Below are 21,826 nucleotides of genomic sequence, written 5' to 3'. Positions count from 1 at the left end.
AGGGGGCGTGTTGGGTGTGCTAGGCGGCAGCCAAAACACCCTGTGCCGGGAGAAGAGAGTGGCCACCCCGGCCAGCCGGCCAGCCAGCCAGCCAGCCACCTGCCTGCCTTGCGCTGCCGCTGGAGCGCAGCCGAGCACTTCCCTCCGTGCACCCCGGCGCACCTGGCTCCGACTCTGAGCCGGGCAGTGAGCACCCTCGCCGGGCTCGCCTCCCCTCCCTCCTCCGGCGGACATGGACAGAGCGGAGGCGGCTCCCCAGGCAGATTCTCCAGTCTGGCTCGGAATTCAGCATCCGGCGTATAAGACAACACCCGGCGTATAAGACGACCCCCGACTTTTGAGAAGATTTTCCTGGGTTAAAAAGTAGTCTTATACGCCAGGAAATACAGTATGTATGTCTAAGTTTGCTCACCCCTTACCCTTTGTCATCCCTTCCTTACCTCCACTGTCAATAGACATTGAGATTTGTTTCCCTTGTATTATACTGTGAAATGTCAGGGACCTTGCTGGTCCTGTATAAATGATGAGTCTTCTGTACTTGCCTTAATATGAAACATGCAATATAGTGGAATGCTTGAAATGCCTGTCTCTAGCAAGAGTTTAACTTCCTTAAGTGGAGGTCTAATACTGTCAGCCTTCTAAAACTAGGGCCATGACAACTGTAACATCTTAGCAAACAAAGCCGCCATTCCCATCACAACACCAGGGTAAACTCCAGGCGATGAGATATTTCATTTGTAATGATTGGGCTTCCTTTTTATTAGCTTCGTTTTAAGCAATGTTAATGCCCTGTGCTGTTTGAGGATTTTAAACACTAGACCATGCTTCAAAACATGCATCTGATAAAAGTGTATTAAAAATAAATTAGCCAGAGAGGCTAATTGCTACCTCCTCTGGGAATCTATGCAGGGCTTTGCTATGCTGACAGCACTGCCGGAGGTAGAAAAAATAACGTGTGCCTCAGTCGTTGTTGAGTTTAACACATGAAGACATTTGGTAGAGTCTTATTTTCCCTTCAAAAAGCCACAGTTTAAATAATTAATGCAAAAGGCAATCATGTAAACATAATACCTCTAACAATGAGAAAGCTTGTTCATATTAACATTTATTTTAAAGCGTTGGTTATGCCTCTTTAGATACCTTTATTATCGTTTCTGATATCTCTATTGGTGTTTTTAATTAGTACAAGAAGTCACGTTCCCTTATTTCTGTCAGGCCGATAGTGTATAAATGGTGTTAGATGGTGTGGTTGGCTACCCAGAAATAAGCGGCCTGGCAGGGCAGGACTGGCCCTTGGGCCCCAGCAGCAAGACTCACCTGAGTGGGGCAGGTTGGGCCCAAGGGCGGAAAAGTGCAGTCAGGAGAGCCTCAGCAACAGGGCAGCCTTTGCTCAAAGGGTAAAGGAGGCAGTGAGCTAGCCTGGGTGGACAAGCAATGGCTCTCTGGGCCCCAGGTATTTTGAGGCAGGGCAGGGAACAAAGGAGAAGAGAGTGGAGCTTAATTCAAGGTGTGAAGCTGGGGCTATAAACAGTGAGGAAGGGGAAATGGGAGGAGGCTGGCAGGAGAAGAAGAAGGCAGAAGTAGGAGGCAGGCTGCATTGTCATGGCTCTTCTCCTATTTAGTGCAGTGTAACCCTCAGGTGGGTGAAGTGAACCCCACCTTCAGGGGTCTGGATTGATAAATAAAGAAATCTACATAAGGAAACCGGGACTGGGCTTGTGATCTCGAGGCCCCACATGGACTCTAGGTACAGACGGTATTGGTGATTTCTTTCAAAATGGAAAAGGAAGGGAAATTATGCATTATGTTTATGAATTGTAACTACTTTTCTAAATATCTGGTTTGACAGTAATCTTTGAGAGACAGTTTGTCAGGTAGCTTTGAAAGTCTAAGGAAAAAAAGAAAAGGAAAAAAGAACAGTTGAATCCTGGAGGCCAGTGTTCGTTCGTTCGTTCGTTCGTTCGTTCTCTCTCTCTCTCTCTCTCTCTCTCTCTCTCTCTCTCTCTCTCTCTCTCCTTCTCTCTCATATATGTGTGTGTGAAGTGCCTTCAAGTCGCAGCCGACTTATGGTGACCCCTTTTGGGGTTTTCATGGCAAGAGACTAACAGAGGTGGTTTTGCCAGTGCCTTCATCTGCACAGCAACCCTGGTATTCCTTGGTGGTCTCCCATCCAAATACTAACCAGGGCTGACCCAGCTTAGCTTCTGAGATCTGACGAGATTAGGCTAGCCTGGGCCATCCAGGTCAGGGCCGCTCATATATATCCCCCTCAATATAGTACAACGGGTATATAGTAGCATTATCATTTTCATTTGGGTAGATATTTGTGTGAAATCCCCACATGAAAATGTCTGCACTGTTACGGCATGGGAAACTACTCATTTTTGGACAGACTATTAGTCTTCTGAGGAATGGGATAAAAATGGCTAAATGGGCTGCTGACATTCTTCAGTCACTGAAGCCCCCCTAAGCATCATATAGTGCAATCCTAAGTCGTTACAGTCTTCTAAGCCCGTTGACCTCAGTGGATTTAGAAGTGTGTACCTCTGCTTAGGATTGCACTATTAATTGTGTACTTCCATACTAATTTTGTAGTTGTGCCAGTCTGGAGACTGATAATGTTCAGCAGAGTGAAAATGTTATACATGAGCCAGTGAGCCCTGCTGCTTACTTGTCCTTTGCCCCTTGACAATTTGTTCTTTGCCTAGGCCAGGGCTGAAGTGTTGGTAACCCATGCAGAATGAAATTAATGATAGGGAAAATGGTGGGTCCTGGAAACAGAGGACAGTGAGATTAATATAAGGCCATGATTGCACAATGGCTAGGATATCATAAGCAAGAAGTTTGCAGACATACTCACCTGCAAACAGTGCCCCTTCGCAGTGTGGTGTAGTGGTAAAGAGCAGCAGCCTCTAATCTGAAGAATTGGGTTTGATTCCCCACTTCTCTTTATGAAGCCTGCTGGGTAACCTTCGGCTAGTCACTGTTCTCTCAGGACTCTCTCAGCCCCACCTACCTCACAAAGTGTCTGTTGTGGGGAGGGGAAGGGAAGACAATTGTAAGCCACTTTGAGACTCCTTAAAGGTAGAGAAAAGTAGGGTATAAAAACCAGCTCTTTTTCTTCTTCTTCTTCTTAACTACTGTGCGTTCAGACATCATCACTGACAAAGCTTTGTCCATAACACGGCTTGTTGTCAGCACAAAACTGGGAGCCCAGCACCCCATCCTAAGCATTGGTGCTGTTTGTTAATGTCCTTTGACTGTTCTGTGGAGGGGAAAGCAATTATTCAAATACCCCTCAGCTCCAACCACATAACAATCACACCATAGTGTACAGCAACCCCCACCTTCATACATCAGTCAGGGGTGGTATGCCACCAACTTCTACAGTGAGTGGCAGAGTCATATGCAGCCAACTGCTACCTGCCGGTGTGGCCATGGCCTTCTGATGTCACACTGCCGTGTCACACTGCCACCACCTGCACTAGGCGCATCCAAAGGCAAGGAAAGAAGAGCAGCTGGCCCCTTAACTCCCAGGCAGGCAGGTGTTACAAGAACCACCAGGAATCAACATATTCCATTGAGCTCCCCAGATGTGGGTTTGAGTCCCTACCGGCAACCTAGTTCCTTTTTCCCAGGTAAACATGTAGGGAAGGAAATCTGGCCAATCCAGACACAACACTCCCACGCTCCTGTAGCTCATTCAGCACAGACAATTGTGATGCACCTCCCAATACTCTTCCCAGTAAGCATTCAGGTCCTGGCCAGAGTACAGCATGGGAACACCGGTCTTTTGCCAGGCAAGGCAAATGCAAACAGTGAGGTAGCAACAAAGGAACATACAACTGCACCGTCACCGAGGCAGTCCCATCACTGCTATTCCTCCCACTAGCTCACTGGGAAAAGGCACATGTAGAAAATGAGAGGCATGGGTTCAGTTCCCAGTGAGTGGGATGTTGGCCAAAAGGTAAAACTCAACTTTTGTTCAGCAAGATAACAGGAGCCAGAGGCCAGACTAAAACCCAACTGTGAGCAGTTCTTTAACCACTCACCCAACTGGGCTCACCAGAACAAGACACAACATAGGGCATTAGGTATCCCCAAGACACTCTGCTGTCCACACCAGCCATATGGAGCAGTGCAGGGAAGATTGCAGAGATAGGCATGGTGCACTGGAAAGGCATAGGGGCATAGGCCACTGCTAAGTTCCCCCATGGGAAGAGCTCTGAGGCAGTCTAGCTGGATGCCCAAGCAAAATTTCAGTTTTGCCCTGTTGAACATCCTAATACGTGATGAGCCCTCCATACTGATTGGCTGCCCAATACTCATGATTTAGGCTAATGAACCTTCATATACCATCTCCATCTTGCAGTCAGGTGGCTCAGTACTACTGCCCACTCCCATTTGCCCCAGTGATCTTTGTGCTGCCTGCCCTTTGTTATGCACCTGCATGAGTTATCAGACACCTGCAGTGATATGAGGATATGTCCGTCCTAGACATCTTTTCCTCTTCCTTACAAGAACATACCTGTGCCCATCTTGGACACCTTGGATTGGAACAAGAGAGCTGGCTACCCCACAGCAGGGCACCAAGATCTCCACTGGTCACTGCAGCTGTTAGTCATGCCATAGTTTCAGCAGGGGTTGACATTGTACTGGGCATACAGTCCTTCATGGGTCCTGCCCTAATGGGTGAATACCTGAATAGAAACAAAAGAGACACAAGGGTACTAGTGAATAGTGTTACAGAGCAAGTAACTGGAAGCATCCTTCAAGTGGTGTTGCTGCAGCTCTTACCACACACCTGAGTCTCCATATGATGGACTGTTCCTTTTAGGGGACATATCACAATCATTGAGCCAACATTTATCCCTTGTGGGGAGTCACAGTGGAACTGTATTTGCACTGTCTGCTTGGTCTACTCCATGGGGCTCTGGTCCTGCAAGGCAGTAGGCACCATGGGTGTTTGACCAGTAGATCAGAGTGGGGTGGCTGGTAGACTCCCCTGACATACATTTGGCTGTTTTGCAAATAAGAGCTAGGAGCTAAGCAGCATGGTGAGTAAGCTGGTTGCTAGGAATGCCTCAAACTCTCTAGGGAGGCACCCAAAATGGCTTAACCTCTTCTTCCACCTCCTAGAGATGCTATGTGGCTTAGGACATTTACTGAGAACAATTTGTAAGTAAACTTAAAACTATGCTTGAGAATGCATCTGGCACCGGACAGTACAGAAATATTTACATTATTAATACCTTTTTTGCCATTTTTAAAACTTTTCTGCTTTTTTAAAATTCCTTTTTAAATGCCATATGCATTTTTGATTTGCCTTTTATAATAGCTTTTTACTTTTAGAAAATCTAACTGCTTTCATCCTCTGTGCAATTAATGGATTACACTTGCCAGGTTGGTGGTCTCTTAATATTGGGTTTCTTTCTCTCCTTATAGAGGGAGGTATTCTGGTTTCTAAAAGAAATAGAGTTAGGTTTTCTAGATACCTGAAATCCAGCTAGTGGCATCATATGATGATTTTTTAAAAGGTTTTGGACTCTTGGGTAAGAACAGGCAGGATGGCCAAACCTGTTTCCAGTAAAGCACTCTACCTGTCCCATAGGCTTTTCCTTGTATACAGTGGGCAAGCACATTTGAGTTCTTTTCAATCAGTTTTGCATTCAACTAGATGTATTTATGCACAGAAATGTTTGTGTTTCACATGCTACTTATAAATACATGTAATAGGGCAAAAACGCATGATCGCTTTATCCTCCTTTAATCCTTGTTTTAGCCAGGATCGAATGCACATTAGGCGAAACGCATGCATTCGATCCTGGCTGAATCCTGGCTGAAACAGGGATTAAAGGAGGATAAAGCGACCATGCGTTTTCGCCCATAGTGTACCTTCAGAATGACATTTTGGTGCCATTGGACACTTTTATCCTTATTTATTAGAGTGTATTGGACTGTTTTAATGCTTTTATTCTGCTTTCATCATATGTGGTTATTTTTGTGAGCCGCCCTGAGCCCGGCCTTTGAGCCCAGCCTTTGAGCCCAGGGAAGACGGGGTAGAAATGTAATAAATAAATAAATAAATAAATCATTTCAAGTCAGTGGTCACCTCTTCGATTTCTTCCTTCCTGGCTTTCTTCTGAAAGAAAGCTACAAAAGGGGGGTCTTTTAACATATTCTATTCTGCATTCCTAAAAATGTCCATAAAACTGTGTTTGAAATGGCACGAACTATGCAGCGTGAACTGCAAGAAAGGCTGTCAGCTATAATGTAGACAACTTTATCCTGGGTAGCGACACTTCTTCCCTTCTGCTCCCCCAAAAATAAAGCAGCAAGAAGCAGTATGAAGATTTCTCTTTGAATTGACTGTGGGATGCTCAAAGCCACTGAGTTTTTTTAGTGACAGCTGCTGCTGTTGGAGAGATGAAAGTACTTGGCCCAAGAGTCTGTTTATGTGTTTGAGCAGAGAAAGCAATATTCGTCGCAAGGAGCTCTGAGACAGACATAGTCTGAGAATGAGAGAGTGAGAGATAATTATCTAAATTATGTTCAGGCTATTATTGAAGACGAATATAGTTAAAATGTAATTAAATATGACGGGCTCACAGGATGCAAGCGTGGCTTTGGAATACTAATCATCAATTACAGCTCTCCTTAGGGGACTCAGGCAGAATGAGAAAGTTGGGAGGGGACGGCTGAGGTGAGATATGGAGTATTAAATAACATACCCTAGGGCTGTAACAAGGCTAATTTCTTTTAAGAGATGAAGCTGTGGCACCGAGGGACTTCTGCCAACCAAGCAGCATGCACTGTTGGCTTTGAGTTTAAGGACCCTCATGTAAAGCCTGAGCTCAGGCTGCTGGTCCCTGGTCCGTTCTTCAAGACATAAGCCTCAGCTGGAAGTAGTGATTATATTTTCCAATTATGATGCCTGTGTTTTTGTGTACATACTGATGGTATATGTCTCTCTTCCATACATTTATCTCATCGTATACCACGGGCCCCCACTGTTCTTGCTGGGACTTCTTGGCATCACCGAAAAACAAATTATCACCATAGGAAAATGAGTTCATTTTCTAGCTGTCGTTCATGTTGTGGTGCAGAAATAAGAAAAGATTACCTTCCACTGCATGCTTCAGAAGAAGACTGGGTGAATTGTAAACTGGAGAAACAAAGCTGCTTGTAGAAGGAGCAGGGCCATGGTTTTGCGTGGAGAAGGTCCAGAGTTCGAAATCTCTGGCGTTTCCAGTTGAAAGGATCAAGTAGACCTTTTGCCTGGGCAGCTGCCAGTAACAGTGCACAAAGGGGCCTTGACCAGTGTTGTGACTCAGTTTGCGGCAGCTGCATGTGTTCAGGATCCCACATAAACATGTCTGGCTTCTACCCACTTGCTATGTATTTTCCCAGAACCTATTGCAGAGCATCCTTCAAAAAATTGTTTACCCACCCACCAAGATACACTGTCCATGCACAGATGTGTCAAAGGTTTCCCATCATGAATTGGGATCTTTCCATTATGCCCCCCCCACCGGCTTTGGTAAATAGCACAAAGGGGGTGGGGGAAGATATAATCTGTGTCAAGATTAGTATAGGTTGGAGTCACATGTTCCATACCAATGGTGCAATCCTAAAAAGAGTTATACTTTTCTATGTCCATTGAAGTCAATGGGTTTAGAAGGGTGTAACTTTGTTTAGGATGCCATTAGGCAGTAACCCTCAGCTGGTTTACTAAGAATCCTGCTCAGGAGTATTCAGTGGGACTTCCTACCAGATGCTGTTAGTATTGTTGTGTTAGATTTATAAAATTATACGGGAAAGGAGGAAGTTTATATTTCATGCAATTCTATGCATTAAATACAAAACACAATTCTGTTTTCTGTGAAGCCAATAAGCCACTATTGTGCCTTTTTTTGGAAGCGATATAACCGATAACCTGTAGTTTGTCACCAAAATTTACAATTCCTATCGTCTGTAATTGAGCTTGCTCATTTAATTTTGTGAAATAAAAAATAAAAAGGTTAATGGCCTCAATATTTATCTGATGTAGTGAAACTGTATAATATTTACCATTTCCAAAATGTTAAAAACAAACTGTATTCTGCAAGCTGTTTCTAATTAGCATATACCTACGGTTAGAGGATTTTGAAAATATATCTGTATGACTGAAATCACAAGAAGTTTAATTCACTATTTTTCAGCAAGAATATAACTTTTAGAACTGGGATTTTATTTATGGCTGAAATGTCATATGAAGATACATGGGTCAGGATGCACTTAGCTTTATATACCGAAACTAATGAAAGTGTTTCAGGAATCAAATCGACTAAGTGAAAGGCAGGACGTACCAGTTGAGGACTAATTTTGCTTGGAGTTTTATACAGTTTTTGAGTTGTTTACGTTTTGGGGTAGTTATATTTGTTAGTCTGGCTGTAAGTAATCCTCTGGAAAATTGATTCAGAATTGCATAAATAAACATAGTACATCTGTACACTCACATACATTTTATTAAAATGTGACAGGAAAATGTTCCAAATGTTTTTTCTTTCTTTCTAAATTATAAAATCAGCGGAATTTGATCTGACTGTTCTTAACACTCATTGTTGGTCTGGCTTGTTTTTCAGATCTTGGCAAGTTATAAGTTTTGACAGACAACCAGCATCTTTTATCAGAATTGTTGGAACTCACAACTCAGCTAATGAGGTAACTTAAGAGAGAAAGGTCTGCTGTATGACTAATACTGGGATAAGTTTTATATCACACAATTTTCATTATTCAGGGCTGCCAAAGGTTAACTTGTTTCTTTTGTTGGGATAACCTAGAAAAAGAGACAGAACGTGTTGCTTAGGTGAATATATAGGGAATTTATTGGCATCTCTTCACAACCAAGTATTTGTCATTACAATGTTTGTGTCTATGGTATCATTGAATATTACTCATGAGCATTGTTAAAAGTGATTCAGATTTTTCTGATCCATTGAAATGACAATGTTGATCTATAAATGAGGAAAAGGCAATCAATGCTTGATTTTCAGATGGAAGTATGTAAAAAATGTTATATGTTGAAATCAGGAAGCCTGCCAGATATTGATTTGCTTTGCAATGTGGTCTTATTTAATTGTTGATCTATTATATTTGTATTTTTTTTCTCTGTAAGGTAAGCAGTCTCCCTTCAGGACATGGTATACATAAGGCTCCCCCCACTTCATGCTCAGCACTACCCTGTGAGGTAGCTTGACAGATAGTGACTAGCCCCAGGTCACTCAAAGTGAGGGCCATTTCGTAGTGGGAGTTAGGATCTTGGGAATCCCTGCAATGAGGGGCCCATGGGTCATTAAGGCCACCAGGAGAAGTCCCAGTAGGCTGATGGCCTAGGAGGCTGCCACCCCAGTACCAAGCAAGATACGCCCTTGTCCTGTAGCCCTCATTCCAAGTTGGACAGGGAAGGAGCCACACAGCCCTGCCAAGCATCACACAGTGAAGTCCAGCCAAGGTATAGTGTGGTGCAGGGCTGGAGGTATAGAGCTCTTTCTCCCTTTCTCTCTCTCTCCCTCCCTCCCTTCTTCGTTTGGGAGGACAAGGCCTTTTCTGCAGGATGTTTTTCCTCTAAGTCTGCCCCTGTGAAGAAGCACAGTCTGGTTGGCCACTGTGTGAACAGACTGCTGGACTTGATAGGCCTTGGTCTGATCCAGCATGGCTTTTCTTATGTTCTTATTTTCTTACTAACAGTGTATGTGTGGCATGCAGAATAATTGTTCCAGGCTGAATTCTCTGAGGGATAGTCCTTGTTTTCCAGCCAGTTTTCACATGATGTGCATAGTCATGTAATCTGTGATGTAGGCTACAGTTCAGATCCTATTTACCCTATATCTTGTGTTACTTACATGCATGTTCCTTTGATTTTATGTAAGAATTCAGGATGTATGGGTTGGATCCAGTGTCATGTGCAATGGCAGCAGGGCCCATGTGGAGTGATAGCTATGCAGGTTTGTGGGCTGCAGTGAAGAGGGGATAAGGAGTGAAATTGCTTCCTCCTCCCTCTTCCATCAGCCTACCATCACTGACAGAAGAAACAGGAAGGACAATCTTGCCTCTTCCCCACTGGAGCTGTCACACCATGCTGGTCCCATGACCCCCAAAATCAAGCTTTCTGGAATCAGAAGAGACTGCGGGGGCGGGGGAGGAAAATTGAGAAGATCTTTGTCTATCAGTACCTTTCACTGGTGGGTCCAACACTATATCTTTGCTGGATTGCATCCTGTGGATTGAGTATACTTTGTAGATTTTCTCCAGTGCATTTGTAGTTACTATCAGCCAAGATTTTACTTGACATAATGAAAGGAACAGAAGTCACTGTGTTTGCTGTCTTATTCACACTTCTGAGCCTCCAGACATCCCTATCAACGTTGCTTTGTTAGCCTAAGCAAACAGAGGGGGGAAAGAGAAGAGGCTAAAGTGAATCCATGCAATCAAAAGCCCGATTTTATATAAAAAATCTCTCTCTACACACACACACACACTCACATAGTTTTTAATGTAATAATGTTACTGAGTTTTCAAAAGACATGTCTTAGGAAGTAGAGCCAAGAACTTGATGCAGGCTAGCATATTTATATCCCTGTCAGTCACATTTGATGATCTTTTTTTCTGAAAGGGAGCTGCTATATTTCACTCCTGTAAAAAGTGAATAATGTCATATCACAAAATAAATAATAGCACCATTAAAGCAGAAGCCGCAAATGCAAGTAGGTAAATTATTCATCCTTTTAAACTGTCTGTGTGCGTGTGAGTTCCTCCCCCTTCCCCTCCCCAACAGATAACCAAGGAAGCACTTTAACCTCTTGGAATCTTATATGTGAACAGATTAATGTCTCTGAAGGCAGTAATATTGCATGTTCGTGCATATATATTTCATACAATGGGGAATTATAAATAAGGCAGTAAATTGGACTTAGGAATGGTATTGAACCATTCATTACTTGACTCCCAGCAAGCATTTGCGGTAGTTTCCTGGGATGAAAAAGAATAAAACATTTACAAATTATAAAATGTAAACTTTTGAACCTAATCAATGATTAGCGCTGCTAAGTGGTTACTGAATAATAAACATGCTTCCTATTGTGCTTATTGTAGGATTATTTTCCTCTTAGTTCCCCCCCCCACTAAATACTTTCTTGCTTAGATACAGTGTGTGTCTGCATTTACTGTTTGCAATAATTACGATAGTGGTAATCAGAATAGATAGACAGTGCTCTGCTTGGAAGTCAGCATCCTGTCACTAGCGGTGATCATTATCAAATGCTTCTGTAAATATGCAACTAATCGTGTAGTAGGCAAGTGGAGGATAGCCTGCTGCTAGGAAAATTGTTCTCTTAATCCCCATTTAGTGGTGAAATTAAGCCCTAATGGCCTTTTGAATGATACATTAGGATTGCCAGTATTTTAGAAAAGCTGCATATGTTTCAGAAATATAATCAGAATACGTTTTAAATAGTGCAGTGTTCTGTAGTATGTATAAATTGATCACAAATTACCCAATATTCTTGTTCCAGGTGGAATCACAAAGGTACCTTTTAAATGTTACAGCTGGATCACAAGAGCTGCTTTTCCATAGGTCCGTTCATAGCATAATTTTGGAAGACCTACAATTATTGTTCTAGAGAGGATGTTCTAGAGCAGGATTCCCCAACTTGATGCACCGTGGGCACCACGGCATCCGTGGACACCTTTACAGGGACCTGCCAAGTGTTTTTAGCAAGTGGGTGGGGCCAGGTGGGTTTTTTGCCCAGCAGGGCTTCTCATTGGCCGTTGGAAGATCTGATTGGTTGGGCGGATTTTTAAGATGTTGCTTTGGCAGCAGCTGCCACCAAAGCACAAGAATCTTCACTCTGTGAGTGAAGTAAACTGTGTGTATGCAAGAAAATATTTTTAAACAATATGTTCATTTTAAAAAGGCATCCTGTTAAACTGAACTTCTGCCTGAAATGCTGACGAGTTCCTATTAGAGTTAAGCATGCCTCACTCCCTGACATTTTTTGATTGGCTCCACCTCTTGAGGCAGCCATTTTGTGGCTGTGTCCACCATCCAGTATCAGAAATATAAAGGTGCCCACAGGCTCAAAAGGTTGGGGACCCATGTTCTAGAGGGATTGTCATTTCCCTGTCATTGCGCTGACGCTCTGGAACTAACTGCCAGAGGGAGTTAGTTGTGCTTCCTCTTTACTGGTTTTATAAAGGGCTGTAAAACAGCATTGTTCCAGAAGGCTTTTGGTTAATTGGTATCCAGGTGGCTGGATAGTGTGCTGGTCAAGCCTATTGTTGGTATTATCACTTGAGATTGGATAGTGGAAGACTTATCCCTGAAAGCAGTAGCTTGGGGGTTGGGGGTAGTATTGGTTGTTTTGCACCATTCATGTTGTTTCATCTCAGATCCGTCTAGAACAGGATGGGAAGGTATATCAGCAGGAACTCAGGCAGACAATGCTCATTGCATGTCTAATTTCCATCCCATTCAGGGAAATGTGATGAGGCTCTCTCATGTGGCTCCACTTCCACCATGGTATTGTCCGAAGCCATATAACATAAGTTGAATTCAAGGTGCTGGTTATGAAACCATAAAGCTGGATAGACGCCAAGGGTCATCTGGTCCAGTCCCCTGTGCAGTGCAGGAAATTCACAGATACCTCCTCCAGTGGCCCCTGCTCTATGCCCAGAGGAAGGCAAAAAACCTCCAGGATCTCTGGCCAGTCTGGCCTGGAGGAAAATTCCTACCTGACCCCAAAGTGGCAATTGGCATTAACCTGGACATACAAGAAAGGGCCATGAATGCTGAGCACTGGCTCATCCGTTCCTGCCCTCCCTCTCACAATCTGCCTAAATTCACAGAATCAGATGGCCGTCTAGCCTCTCCTTAAAAACATCCAAAGAAAGAGAGCCCACCACCTCCTGAGGAAGCCTGTTCCACTGAGGAACCGCTTTGCCGTTGTGGCTCACACAATGGAACTGTAACGTTTTAAAGATACCAGACACATGTTAAAAAGAAGCTTCTGCTTCAACCTATTGTGCGTAGATTGGGTTATATTAACTTGAGCAAAGCACAGGATACTACTTCTTGCTAATATTCTCACTCTCATTTACCACTGAGACTACTACTGCAGAACTGTTGTTACTTATTTTTTCCCCTCTGATTGCTACTGACTGACAAGGAATAAATTTCACAAGACATTAAAAAAAAGTTTGGACAGCATCTTCAGTCTGCCTAGATCTTAAAGTGGAAACCTTCATGCCAAATGCAACTAAGGGCAGAAACAGACAACTAGTTACCATGTGATTATTGTTTAAAAGTGTTCCACATGCAGCCTCTAACAGTTATTGCTTGCTGTACACTTCCCCTTGCTTCCCCATAACTGCAAGAGTTCAGTCATCTTATCTTACCCTAATATCCTACAGGTAAAAGACTCTTCAGGCTGCTAGAGCTTCCACAGTTAGAGGGGTATTTATTCTTAAGTGTCAGTCACAACAGAAGGGATCGCCTATTTCTCACCCTCTCCAAAACTAAGTCCATATTTATTTAACATAAAAAATTAACTAGAGGCTATTAGAATAAAGATTCATACATTCATGCATTCATCACAATTAGGGTTGCCAACCTCCAGGTGCTAGCTGGAGATCTCCCGCTATTACAGCTGATCTCCGGCCAATGGAGATCAGTCCACCTGGAGAAAATGGCCACTTTGGCAATTGGACTCTATGGCATTGAAGTCCCTTCCCCCACCTTCCTGAGGCTCCGCCCCAAAAACCTCCCACCGGTAGCAAAGAGGGACCTGGCAACCTTAATCACAATGTGAGCAACCAGATTCATTCCCAGCTGACTCCATGCAAGGCTGAGGGCACCACCCTTTGTGCCCAATAATTTTTTGGAGAGAGAGACTGCAAATTTCCCATCCGGTCCTTTCCTTTTCACAACTGCTGGCTTCTTAGACTCAGTGTTGTTCCTTTAGCCAGGCTTACCCTTCCTCCCCAACATGCTAGCTTTCTATAATCTCAGAGCCTTTTTATTTGGTAGAGTATTGAAATGTAAGGTCCACAGCCTACATTATGAAGTGGGGCAAGTCTGGAAATGCCTGTTCCCTAGTCTACTTCTACACATTTGAACCAGCCCTCAGATCTCTTTCCTGTTTCTGTAATAGGGTGAATTTGACTTTCAAATCTAAATTTGTTTATTTATTTATTTTTAAAATTTTTATTGTATAATAGAGGGATACAAAAAGGAAAGTGGGAAAGGGGGAAAATAGAAATATCTAATATACCATTAACAAACTAAAAAAAATAACAGTTTCAATGCAGATCAAACAGACAACATTACTTTGCATTTCGATGTTTGGGCAAGTTATACAAATAACATAATCAATAGGTGATCATCATCTATGACTGTTTAATGTCCCCACACACTACACAGTTGTCTAAATGCAGAATTCTATTTAGTTAGTTGTTCATCTGTGTTTAATAACAGTTAATAATCTATGTTCTAACAATCATCTATGGTCCTGCTAAAAAGCCCCCAGTGCTTCCTCTTCAGACTAATGCTACCTTCTGTAGTAGCCTCTACTTCCTTGTACTTTTGGAATACTTTTCACCTCTTTTTTTGTTAACTACTTCTGAAATGTTGTTGTTTTTTGTTCACCAGCTGTGCATTATCCCTTTCCCCTAATCTGTTGTCACGTTTGATGATGGCATTTCCCCTCTACTTTTTACTCTTGCGTTCTGTTTTGCATTGGAGCATAAATTCAGAGCCGCTTTGTTCTTCCCTTCTTATTTTGCCTGTCACTAGATGGCAGGCACACTTTAGTGCATTCATTCTGTCCTCTCTTGCTTTATACGATATAATGGATTTTCCTCACGTTCTTGTGAAATGTTGTGCTGCTTTTTTGTTGCATATTCTAAGTAAACTAAAAAGTCATCTTGGGCTGTTTCTCCTCATTTGCTTCAACTGAAATTTGTTTTGATCTAAGAAAAAGCCACACACATTTCCCATCATCTTCAGTTACTGCAGCCTTGGTCCAGTAGTACATTAGCCTTTTATATTGCTGTCATCAATCCCCCTTTATCCAGAGATGTGGGTACATGCTCTTTGGTGGGCCCTGATCCATGGAAGCAAAGTAAGCATATATTAATTGGCTCTCCTCCTAGAGATGAGCAAACAAGATGTTCTGAATATTCCTTGCATGACTCTGCACCCTATATCGAGAACAGATCCATGGATCATTATTATCTAAATGTGTGTCTTGCTTCACTTCATTCTTTGTTGAGTTCCTTCGGATTTTCCAATGTACGCTGTGTAGTGCTGTTTCTTATCTAATCTTGCAACAAAACTGTTCTGATTTTCCTCTTCTCACACTTAATCTTTTTTAAAAAAAAGATTATTCATTTTTGTATACTCTTGTTGAATTCCTCAAATTCATTAAGTGCTGTTGGCATATTTGTATTCTACACATACTTATTTCATCTTTCCCCATTCATTCCTACAGGATTTCTTATCACAGTTACATACAGGAATGCTAACTGAAAGCAGCTGGGAGATTGTGTGTAATCTGCAGGTTTATTTTCCCATGTATCATATCCATTTTCACTGAATCAGAAGGGGGTTCTTGGAAAATATTTCTTCTGAAAGGCTGTTGCCATTAGATTGTATTCCCTATTTTAGTCCACCAAAGACTATAATTATTGACTTGTAGACAAAGTCTTTGTTTTTCTTAAACAGATTTAGGAATACATGCTATGCAACTTGTCTAACAATAAAAAGAGACTTTTAAAGTAATATGAAGCATTTCCATGGCACTTCAAAGTGTTCAGAGCACTTCATGTACACTATAGTCTGTAGAACCGCCCTGTAAGATGGGCCAGGGTTTTAATCTCCTCATTCTAGCTGAGGCTGAAGGAGGAAATAGCTTGTCTCAGGCCAACTTGCAAGTTTATGGCAGAGGTAAAATTTGCATTGAGGATGTTGTGATTCATAAGTACACAATATCAGTTTTATTAAATATTCAATATTATTTATTATTGTTTATTATTATTTAAAATTATTACCTCCATTCTCTTGTCAGCGTTATTATTCTGTCTCTTCCAGCATTGTTGCTTGTGAGCATTGGTTGTGAGGCACTTCATAAATTGTATCAGTTTCTTTTGGTGTGTCTTTCCATTAAGTCCAATTTCCCCCAAGAGCTGTTGTCATTAGTTCATAGGTTCCTGATGGGTCATTGTTATCAGTGCCTTTGTCAATATTAGCACACTGCTAAAGTACCTAAGGCACAACTCTAATTTCTTAGTCATCCTGCACAGGTATATGACTTTCTACATCTTGATAACTTTAAATAACTCAGAAGTTCAAGAAATCCTCTAGTTGAATGGTGCTATTGAAGCTTTGCTTCTGCCTTTATAAATGATGAATGTATTTAATAGATTGAATGTCTGTAAATATTTGGGTTGTGCCAAATGTTTTCAGACAAGCAGTTTCAGCATGAAAATAGCATTTCAGAGATCAGAAAATGGTCCCCAAAACTCCGAAGATCCTTCCCCCCCCCAAGTGTATTCAAGAATGTTAGTTACTGCTGGCCCCCATTTCTCTTTCAGCACTATATTTGTAACCTTATTGTCCATTACAGCATGATCACAGCCAGTCAGTGATCACATAGTGAGTATGAATGATGCTACAGTAGAGCATAGCCAATCAGGTTTGGTTACATGACAATACCACAGAGCCAAGTGAACACTTTAATCTGTTTGCAAACCTCCCCCCTTTCAAGTTCACCAAAAAGGAGGATCTTTTCACTCAGGTCTAAAATGCTTGCCGAAAGAGTCCACCATTTTGGCTAACACCTATGAGTAGATGAACTCAAACGTCCAAAGGTGTGAAAAGCTGATCACTCGAGTTTCCTTGGGTACAGAATTCATATGACGGCACATCCACCTAAAGGGATCCGAAATATTTTAGAAGTGAATATTTTAGAAGTGAATTTGATGTACACCTACACATCCAGTCACAGATCCCTGGCAGGCAGATTAACCACACCCGCTTGGGGGGGGGTCTATGTGATTAGCTTTCATTTTTCAAAGCAAGGAATAGGTATGTTAGTCTCTAAGAAACTCTCCCCATTTGCTCTTCAGTCTTTATGAAAACAATAATGAATCGGCATCATGGAAAGGTTCTCTGTGAACAGGCCCTAAGAAGGTTTTGCCTTTTGCCCTTGCTTGGCAAGCAGCACCTGGCCTTATCCCTGCTAATCTCTAGCTCTGAAATGTATTTTCCTAGTTGAAGGTCATAGCTGGAGAGATGAAATGTGGCGCTGTGGCAGCTGCCAGCCTGTGGGAGAGACTGGCAACTGTCACGGTGCAGTAGAGTGCACCCCCACACAGCCGGATAAATGCAGCACAGTACTATGTTTTCCCTACAGTTACTCCCTCTTTACTCCCCATTCTAGACTGATATCTGTTGGAACTAACGAGAGAATATTATATACTGAAATGCACCCTGACTTAAGCGGTGGGGAAAGCTTATTTGTTGTACAACATGCACGGGCAGGATATCTCCCGATTCTGGTTCCTGTGTTGCAGCCATTAATCACACTGCCTTTCCCAGGAAAGTAATGTGTTCTAGATAACTGATCAGCTAATGACATTCAGCTTCCCAAACAGTTCCGCTGATCATGGTAGTTGGGGGGGGGGGATGGCAACAGCTGCTGCTTTCAAAAAATTAAAAGTACAAGTAATTGCAGTATTTTGAGGAGTGCCTTTAATCAAAGCTGCGCAGCCACACATGTGCAAATGCGGAAATCAGATTGACAACTGAAGGGAAAGCCATCATGTACATATAGATAGATCTCTCCAAGAAAATGGAGATGGGAACAGCTGAGCATCCTGCAAACAAGAGAAGAATCTCTGAGGATTTTGGCACTGAGAGAGAAACAAGGAAGCTCCTTCTTTTCTCTTTTATGGCTTTTCCTCGTATGTTTGCATTGCTTTGCCAGTGGAAAAATAGCAGTCCTCCATGAACTGTGCTTCGCACACCCTACTTGCTTAGTCAGTATTCAGTCCCAAATATTAAGTGCCAGGGAGGATTTTCCCTGGAGATGTGTGGAATTTTGTAAGACCTGCTTATTTACAAATGTCCAAGCTGAATATAGGGGCAACAGGCAGGCAGGCTGTCGTTCCAATTTAGAGCAACCTGCAGCTTCCCTGAGTTCCTTCTTCCAGTCTCTCTTCCCTCCTACAAAACTGTTTCCTTCCCCCCCCCCCAATTTAGGGCTAAACTCCACATTATGTTGGAAATCTGTATATTACCCTTATAAAGGAGCTATGGGGAGCTCTGCTTTGGGTCATGGCCATGGCACTGGGGAGTTAACCATTTCCTACACGTGTGCCCCATCTTGGCTGAGTGCCTGCAGGTTAGAGTCAAGTTCATGCAGGAACCTTGCAGAGCAGACTCAGCCCCAGCAAGGGTGGTCAGGCTGCAGAGCCCAGTAGTCCGGCTTGACTGGAGGCAGGCTGCAGAACCTTGGACAGCTCTGAGGGTGACAACCACTGCCAAAGCCAAACTGAGTTCTTAAGGACCGAAGCCAGCTCAGATCTGGCAAATCCCCACCCTCTTAGGCCAAGGATTGCTTCATAAAGGGCACATGCTCGCGTTTGGGGCCTGGCACTCCTGGGGCACTCTGCAGTATCCTGGCAAGCGTGAGCTGTTGATGGTGGCCTCGGAGTCTGTTTGGAGGGCAGATCTCCTGGGGGCTCTTGCTGAATATTTGTGGGAGCTGCATTTTTATTTTATGATTTTATATGTGGTTTTAGTTGTTGAGATGTTTTAATGTTTTTGTATGCACCACCTTGGGGACCCTGATCAGGTGGAAAAGGTTGCATAAAAATATTTTAAATGAATAAACATTCCATTTCTCCAGTGGAAATTGTCCCCAGGAGGAAAAAGACAAACTCCTGTTATGGGCCCTGTCTTGTTTTAGTCCTCCTTCCCCAGTGCCATAGCACCAGTGAAAATCTCATCCCTGCTGCAGCTGGTCTTGATTTGACTAACAATCTTATCATAGACCTCCTGTAGCATGTAGTTTGGCTCTCTAGTAGGTGTGTGAGCATATTCCTGGGTCTGACTCTAAGCTATCAAAGGCCATTAAGAAGCATCTTCTATTTTCCAGCCTCTGCGTTGTTTGGCATATTCAGAGAGTGTGCTGCAACACTGTGTTGTTGTTTTTTAAATTACCCAGTGGCTACAGCTGTGCTGGCTTCATGAGATGGTGAATTCAAACCTCGATATGGAGCAAAGGGACAGCTCAACAAACATGGCTGCTCAGTGTACAATGATGCTCTAAAAGGCTAATAGGATTCCAGGCTGCAAGAAAGGAGAGATCGCAAGGAGGAGATATTTTAATAGTCTTGTTCAAGTCAGGAGTCTGCCAGTAGCTTGTTTCCAGCCTTCGCGCTTCCTTAGAGACGAAAAAAGCCCACTAAAATTGTAAGAGGTTCCAATCAATATTAAAGAGGGTTTGGGAAAAGATTTTTTCAACATCTGAAAGCATGAGGTGCAAATAAGAGGAAACAAGGTGGTCAGGACAAAAGGGGTTGCATAAAAAAAAAACCACCCTGCTCTGGTATTATTTATTCATTGCCAGAGTCACTCAGTGAACTTAATTGGCAACAGCTACCCAATCAAGTCAGAGGAGCAATAGTTTTGTATTCTTTTATAGAAGAATGTTGCAAAGCAGTATCATTTGAATTATTCATGTTAGTATTTTACATGTGATTTACATTCACTTCAATTTTAGGTTTTGTAAAATAAAGAGAAAAAAACCCTTTCAAAAGCAAATGAATACTAAGCAAAAGCAGTTATTCCCCACCACCATCCAGTAACTAACAGTGTGATCCTAAGCCAAGCCAATGGTCTTCGAAGAATGTAGCTCTGTTTAGGATTGCATTGCAAGTCAGGTTACAAGAATGAGGCCTTTGATGTGAGAACTGGAGGAAGTCTTTGGCCCAAATGGTTCCTTTCTGGCCCCACTCATCTCATTTTGAGAACCTCCTGGTTGGGAAATGCAGCTTTCTTGAAAAAGAGAGATTTTCCCTGACTCTGTGCCATGGGGGGACTACTGTCCAAAAAGGCATGCAGTCAGTCTCTTGGGGATTAATATCATGAAATGGAGGGGTATTTCATCCCCATGTTTTTCTTATCGGATATTTTCCAAATAAAGCCTTTGAACCAGTTGGCTTATACTTTCTGATTGGATTTTTAAAAATATTTTGTAATCTGCCCTGACCTGGATGGCCCAGGCTAGCCTGATCTCGTCACATCTCAGAAGCTAAGCAGGGTCAGCCCTGGTTAGTATTTGGATGGGGGACCACCAAGGAATACCAGGGTTGCTGTGCAGAGGAAGGCACTGGCAAACCACCTCTGTTAGACTCTTGCCATGAAAACCCCAAGGAGGGGTCGCCATAAGTCGGCTGCAACTTGACGGCACTTCACACACACACACACACACACACAATCTGCCTTCAGTCTCAGTGAATAAGGTGGGCTATAAATTAAGCACATAAATGTTTATAATTACTGGTAATAAGTAGAGATGGCAGTAATCTTCACAGTGGAGGAGGGGTGGGAAATCAACTTCCCCAGTTCAGAAGATGCTGGGTCCAAAGCACCCTTGAAGTTCACACCCAGTTCATAAAGGGCTCACTTCAGAGCCAGGACTCCTTGATGTCAGACATGACTTTTCACAGCTGATCTTCGACTTTCCCCAACCTCGCCCTTGAAAATAAGGAGGTTCCAATGGCTGAGAGGGCTTGCAGCATGGATTCCATCTCGAAGACCTTGGGTGCTTCTGCTTCACGTGTACCTCGTTTAGGTTCCATTGAATGTGTAATTTACTTGTGACTATAACGTGTGTTCCTGTTTATTGGTTTTCATTCTATCGTTGTTTTTCAGGTGTTTCACTGTGTCCATTTTGAGTGTCCAGCCGAAACCACTGCCCACAAGGAAGAAGCCAGTGAAGATGACGTGGGCACAGGGGAACAGCCGCTGGCATCCTGTCCACCTCGAGCTCCAAGCACCGGTTCTGTGCACTCCCTCCCAGGAGCCACCTCACACTCCTAGGCTTACCAAACTATACAAGAGAGAAGAGCATTTGCAACCCCAGTGCCATGATAAAATTGTTCACCACCTTCCTGTTGGAGCACCTTAGTTCTCTGAATGGACATAGGGGACTATGCCTGGCAGCTGCAGCTATTCAAAAGCCTTCCGAGAGACACTCCATTCTTTCTGTGTAGTTCAAATCAGGATGTTCTGTTGGGAGTGGGGGATAGTCATTCAATTTTTTTCACTTTTTCCTATTTACACCCTACCTCTCTAAACATAACCGTGGGGGAGGGGAAGCAAAGCCAAACTGTTATACAGATATGCCATATGAACAGTAGGAGAAAGTGTGCCTTTAAAAGGCACTTGTGAGGTCTTCCCTCTGAGGGTGTATGGAAAACATGTCGACGGAAACCTTGTTGTTTTAATTATTTAATTTATTCTATATCCATATTTCTTTGTACAGTTCAAACCATTTTCAGCTTGTTTTATTCAGTTGCTTGCCTTCCTGCCCATTTTTTGTTTAAACATTTCCTTGCTTATCATTCTGCATCTACTTGATAAGGGGCGGGTATGCAATAATCACTCTTTTAGTTGGTTTTGATAAGGAAAACCCCTTAAGGAGGTTTTGCACAAAACAAATGGATCCAGGGATGCTGAATTGTAATTCTGACTACTTTACATGACTTACAGAATGGTCAC

General features: G+C 42.8%; 1 protein-coding gene across 1 annotated transcript in view; it reads left to right on the top strand.

Moving 5' to 3' along the window:
* BTBD9 (BTB domain containing 9) overlaps positions 1–21,331 on the top strand; it is a 187,849-nt gene extending 166,518 nt beyond the window's left edge. Inside the window, exons 9-10 of the mRNA XM_056853291.1 lie at positions 8,625–8,703; positions 20,978–21,331. Of these exons, the coding sequence (XP_056709269.1) occupies positions 8,625–8,703; positions 20,978–21,145 (247 nt within the window). The 3' untranslated portion in view covers positions 21,146–21,331. The remainder of the gene's footprint in view (positions 1–8,624; positions 8,704–20,977) is intronic.
* The last annotated feature ends 495 nt before the right edge of the window (positions 21,332–21,826 follow it).

Source organism: Euleptes europaea, chromosome 7 (genome assembly GCF_029931775.1).
Source record: "Euleptes europaea isolate rEulEur1 chromosome 7, rEulEur1.hap1, whole genome shotgun sequence".
In the NCBI taxonomy this organism is placed as follows: domain Eukaryota; kingdom Metazoa; phylum Chordata; class Lepidosauria; order Squamata; family Sphaerodactylidae; genus Euleptes; species Euleptes europaea.
Note: the sequence above shows the minus strand (reverse complement) of the source record. Positions and strands in the feature narration are given on the sequence as shown.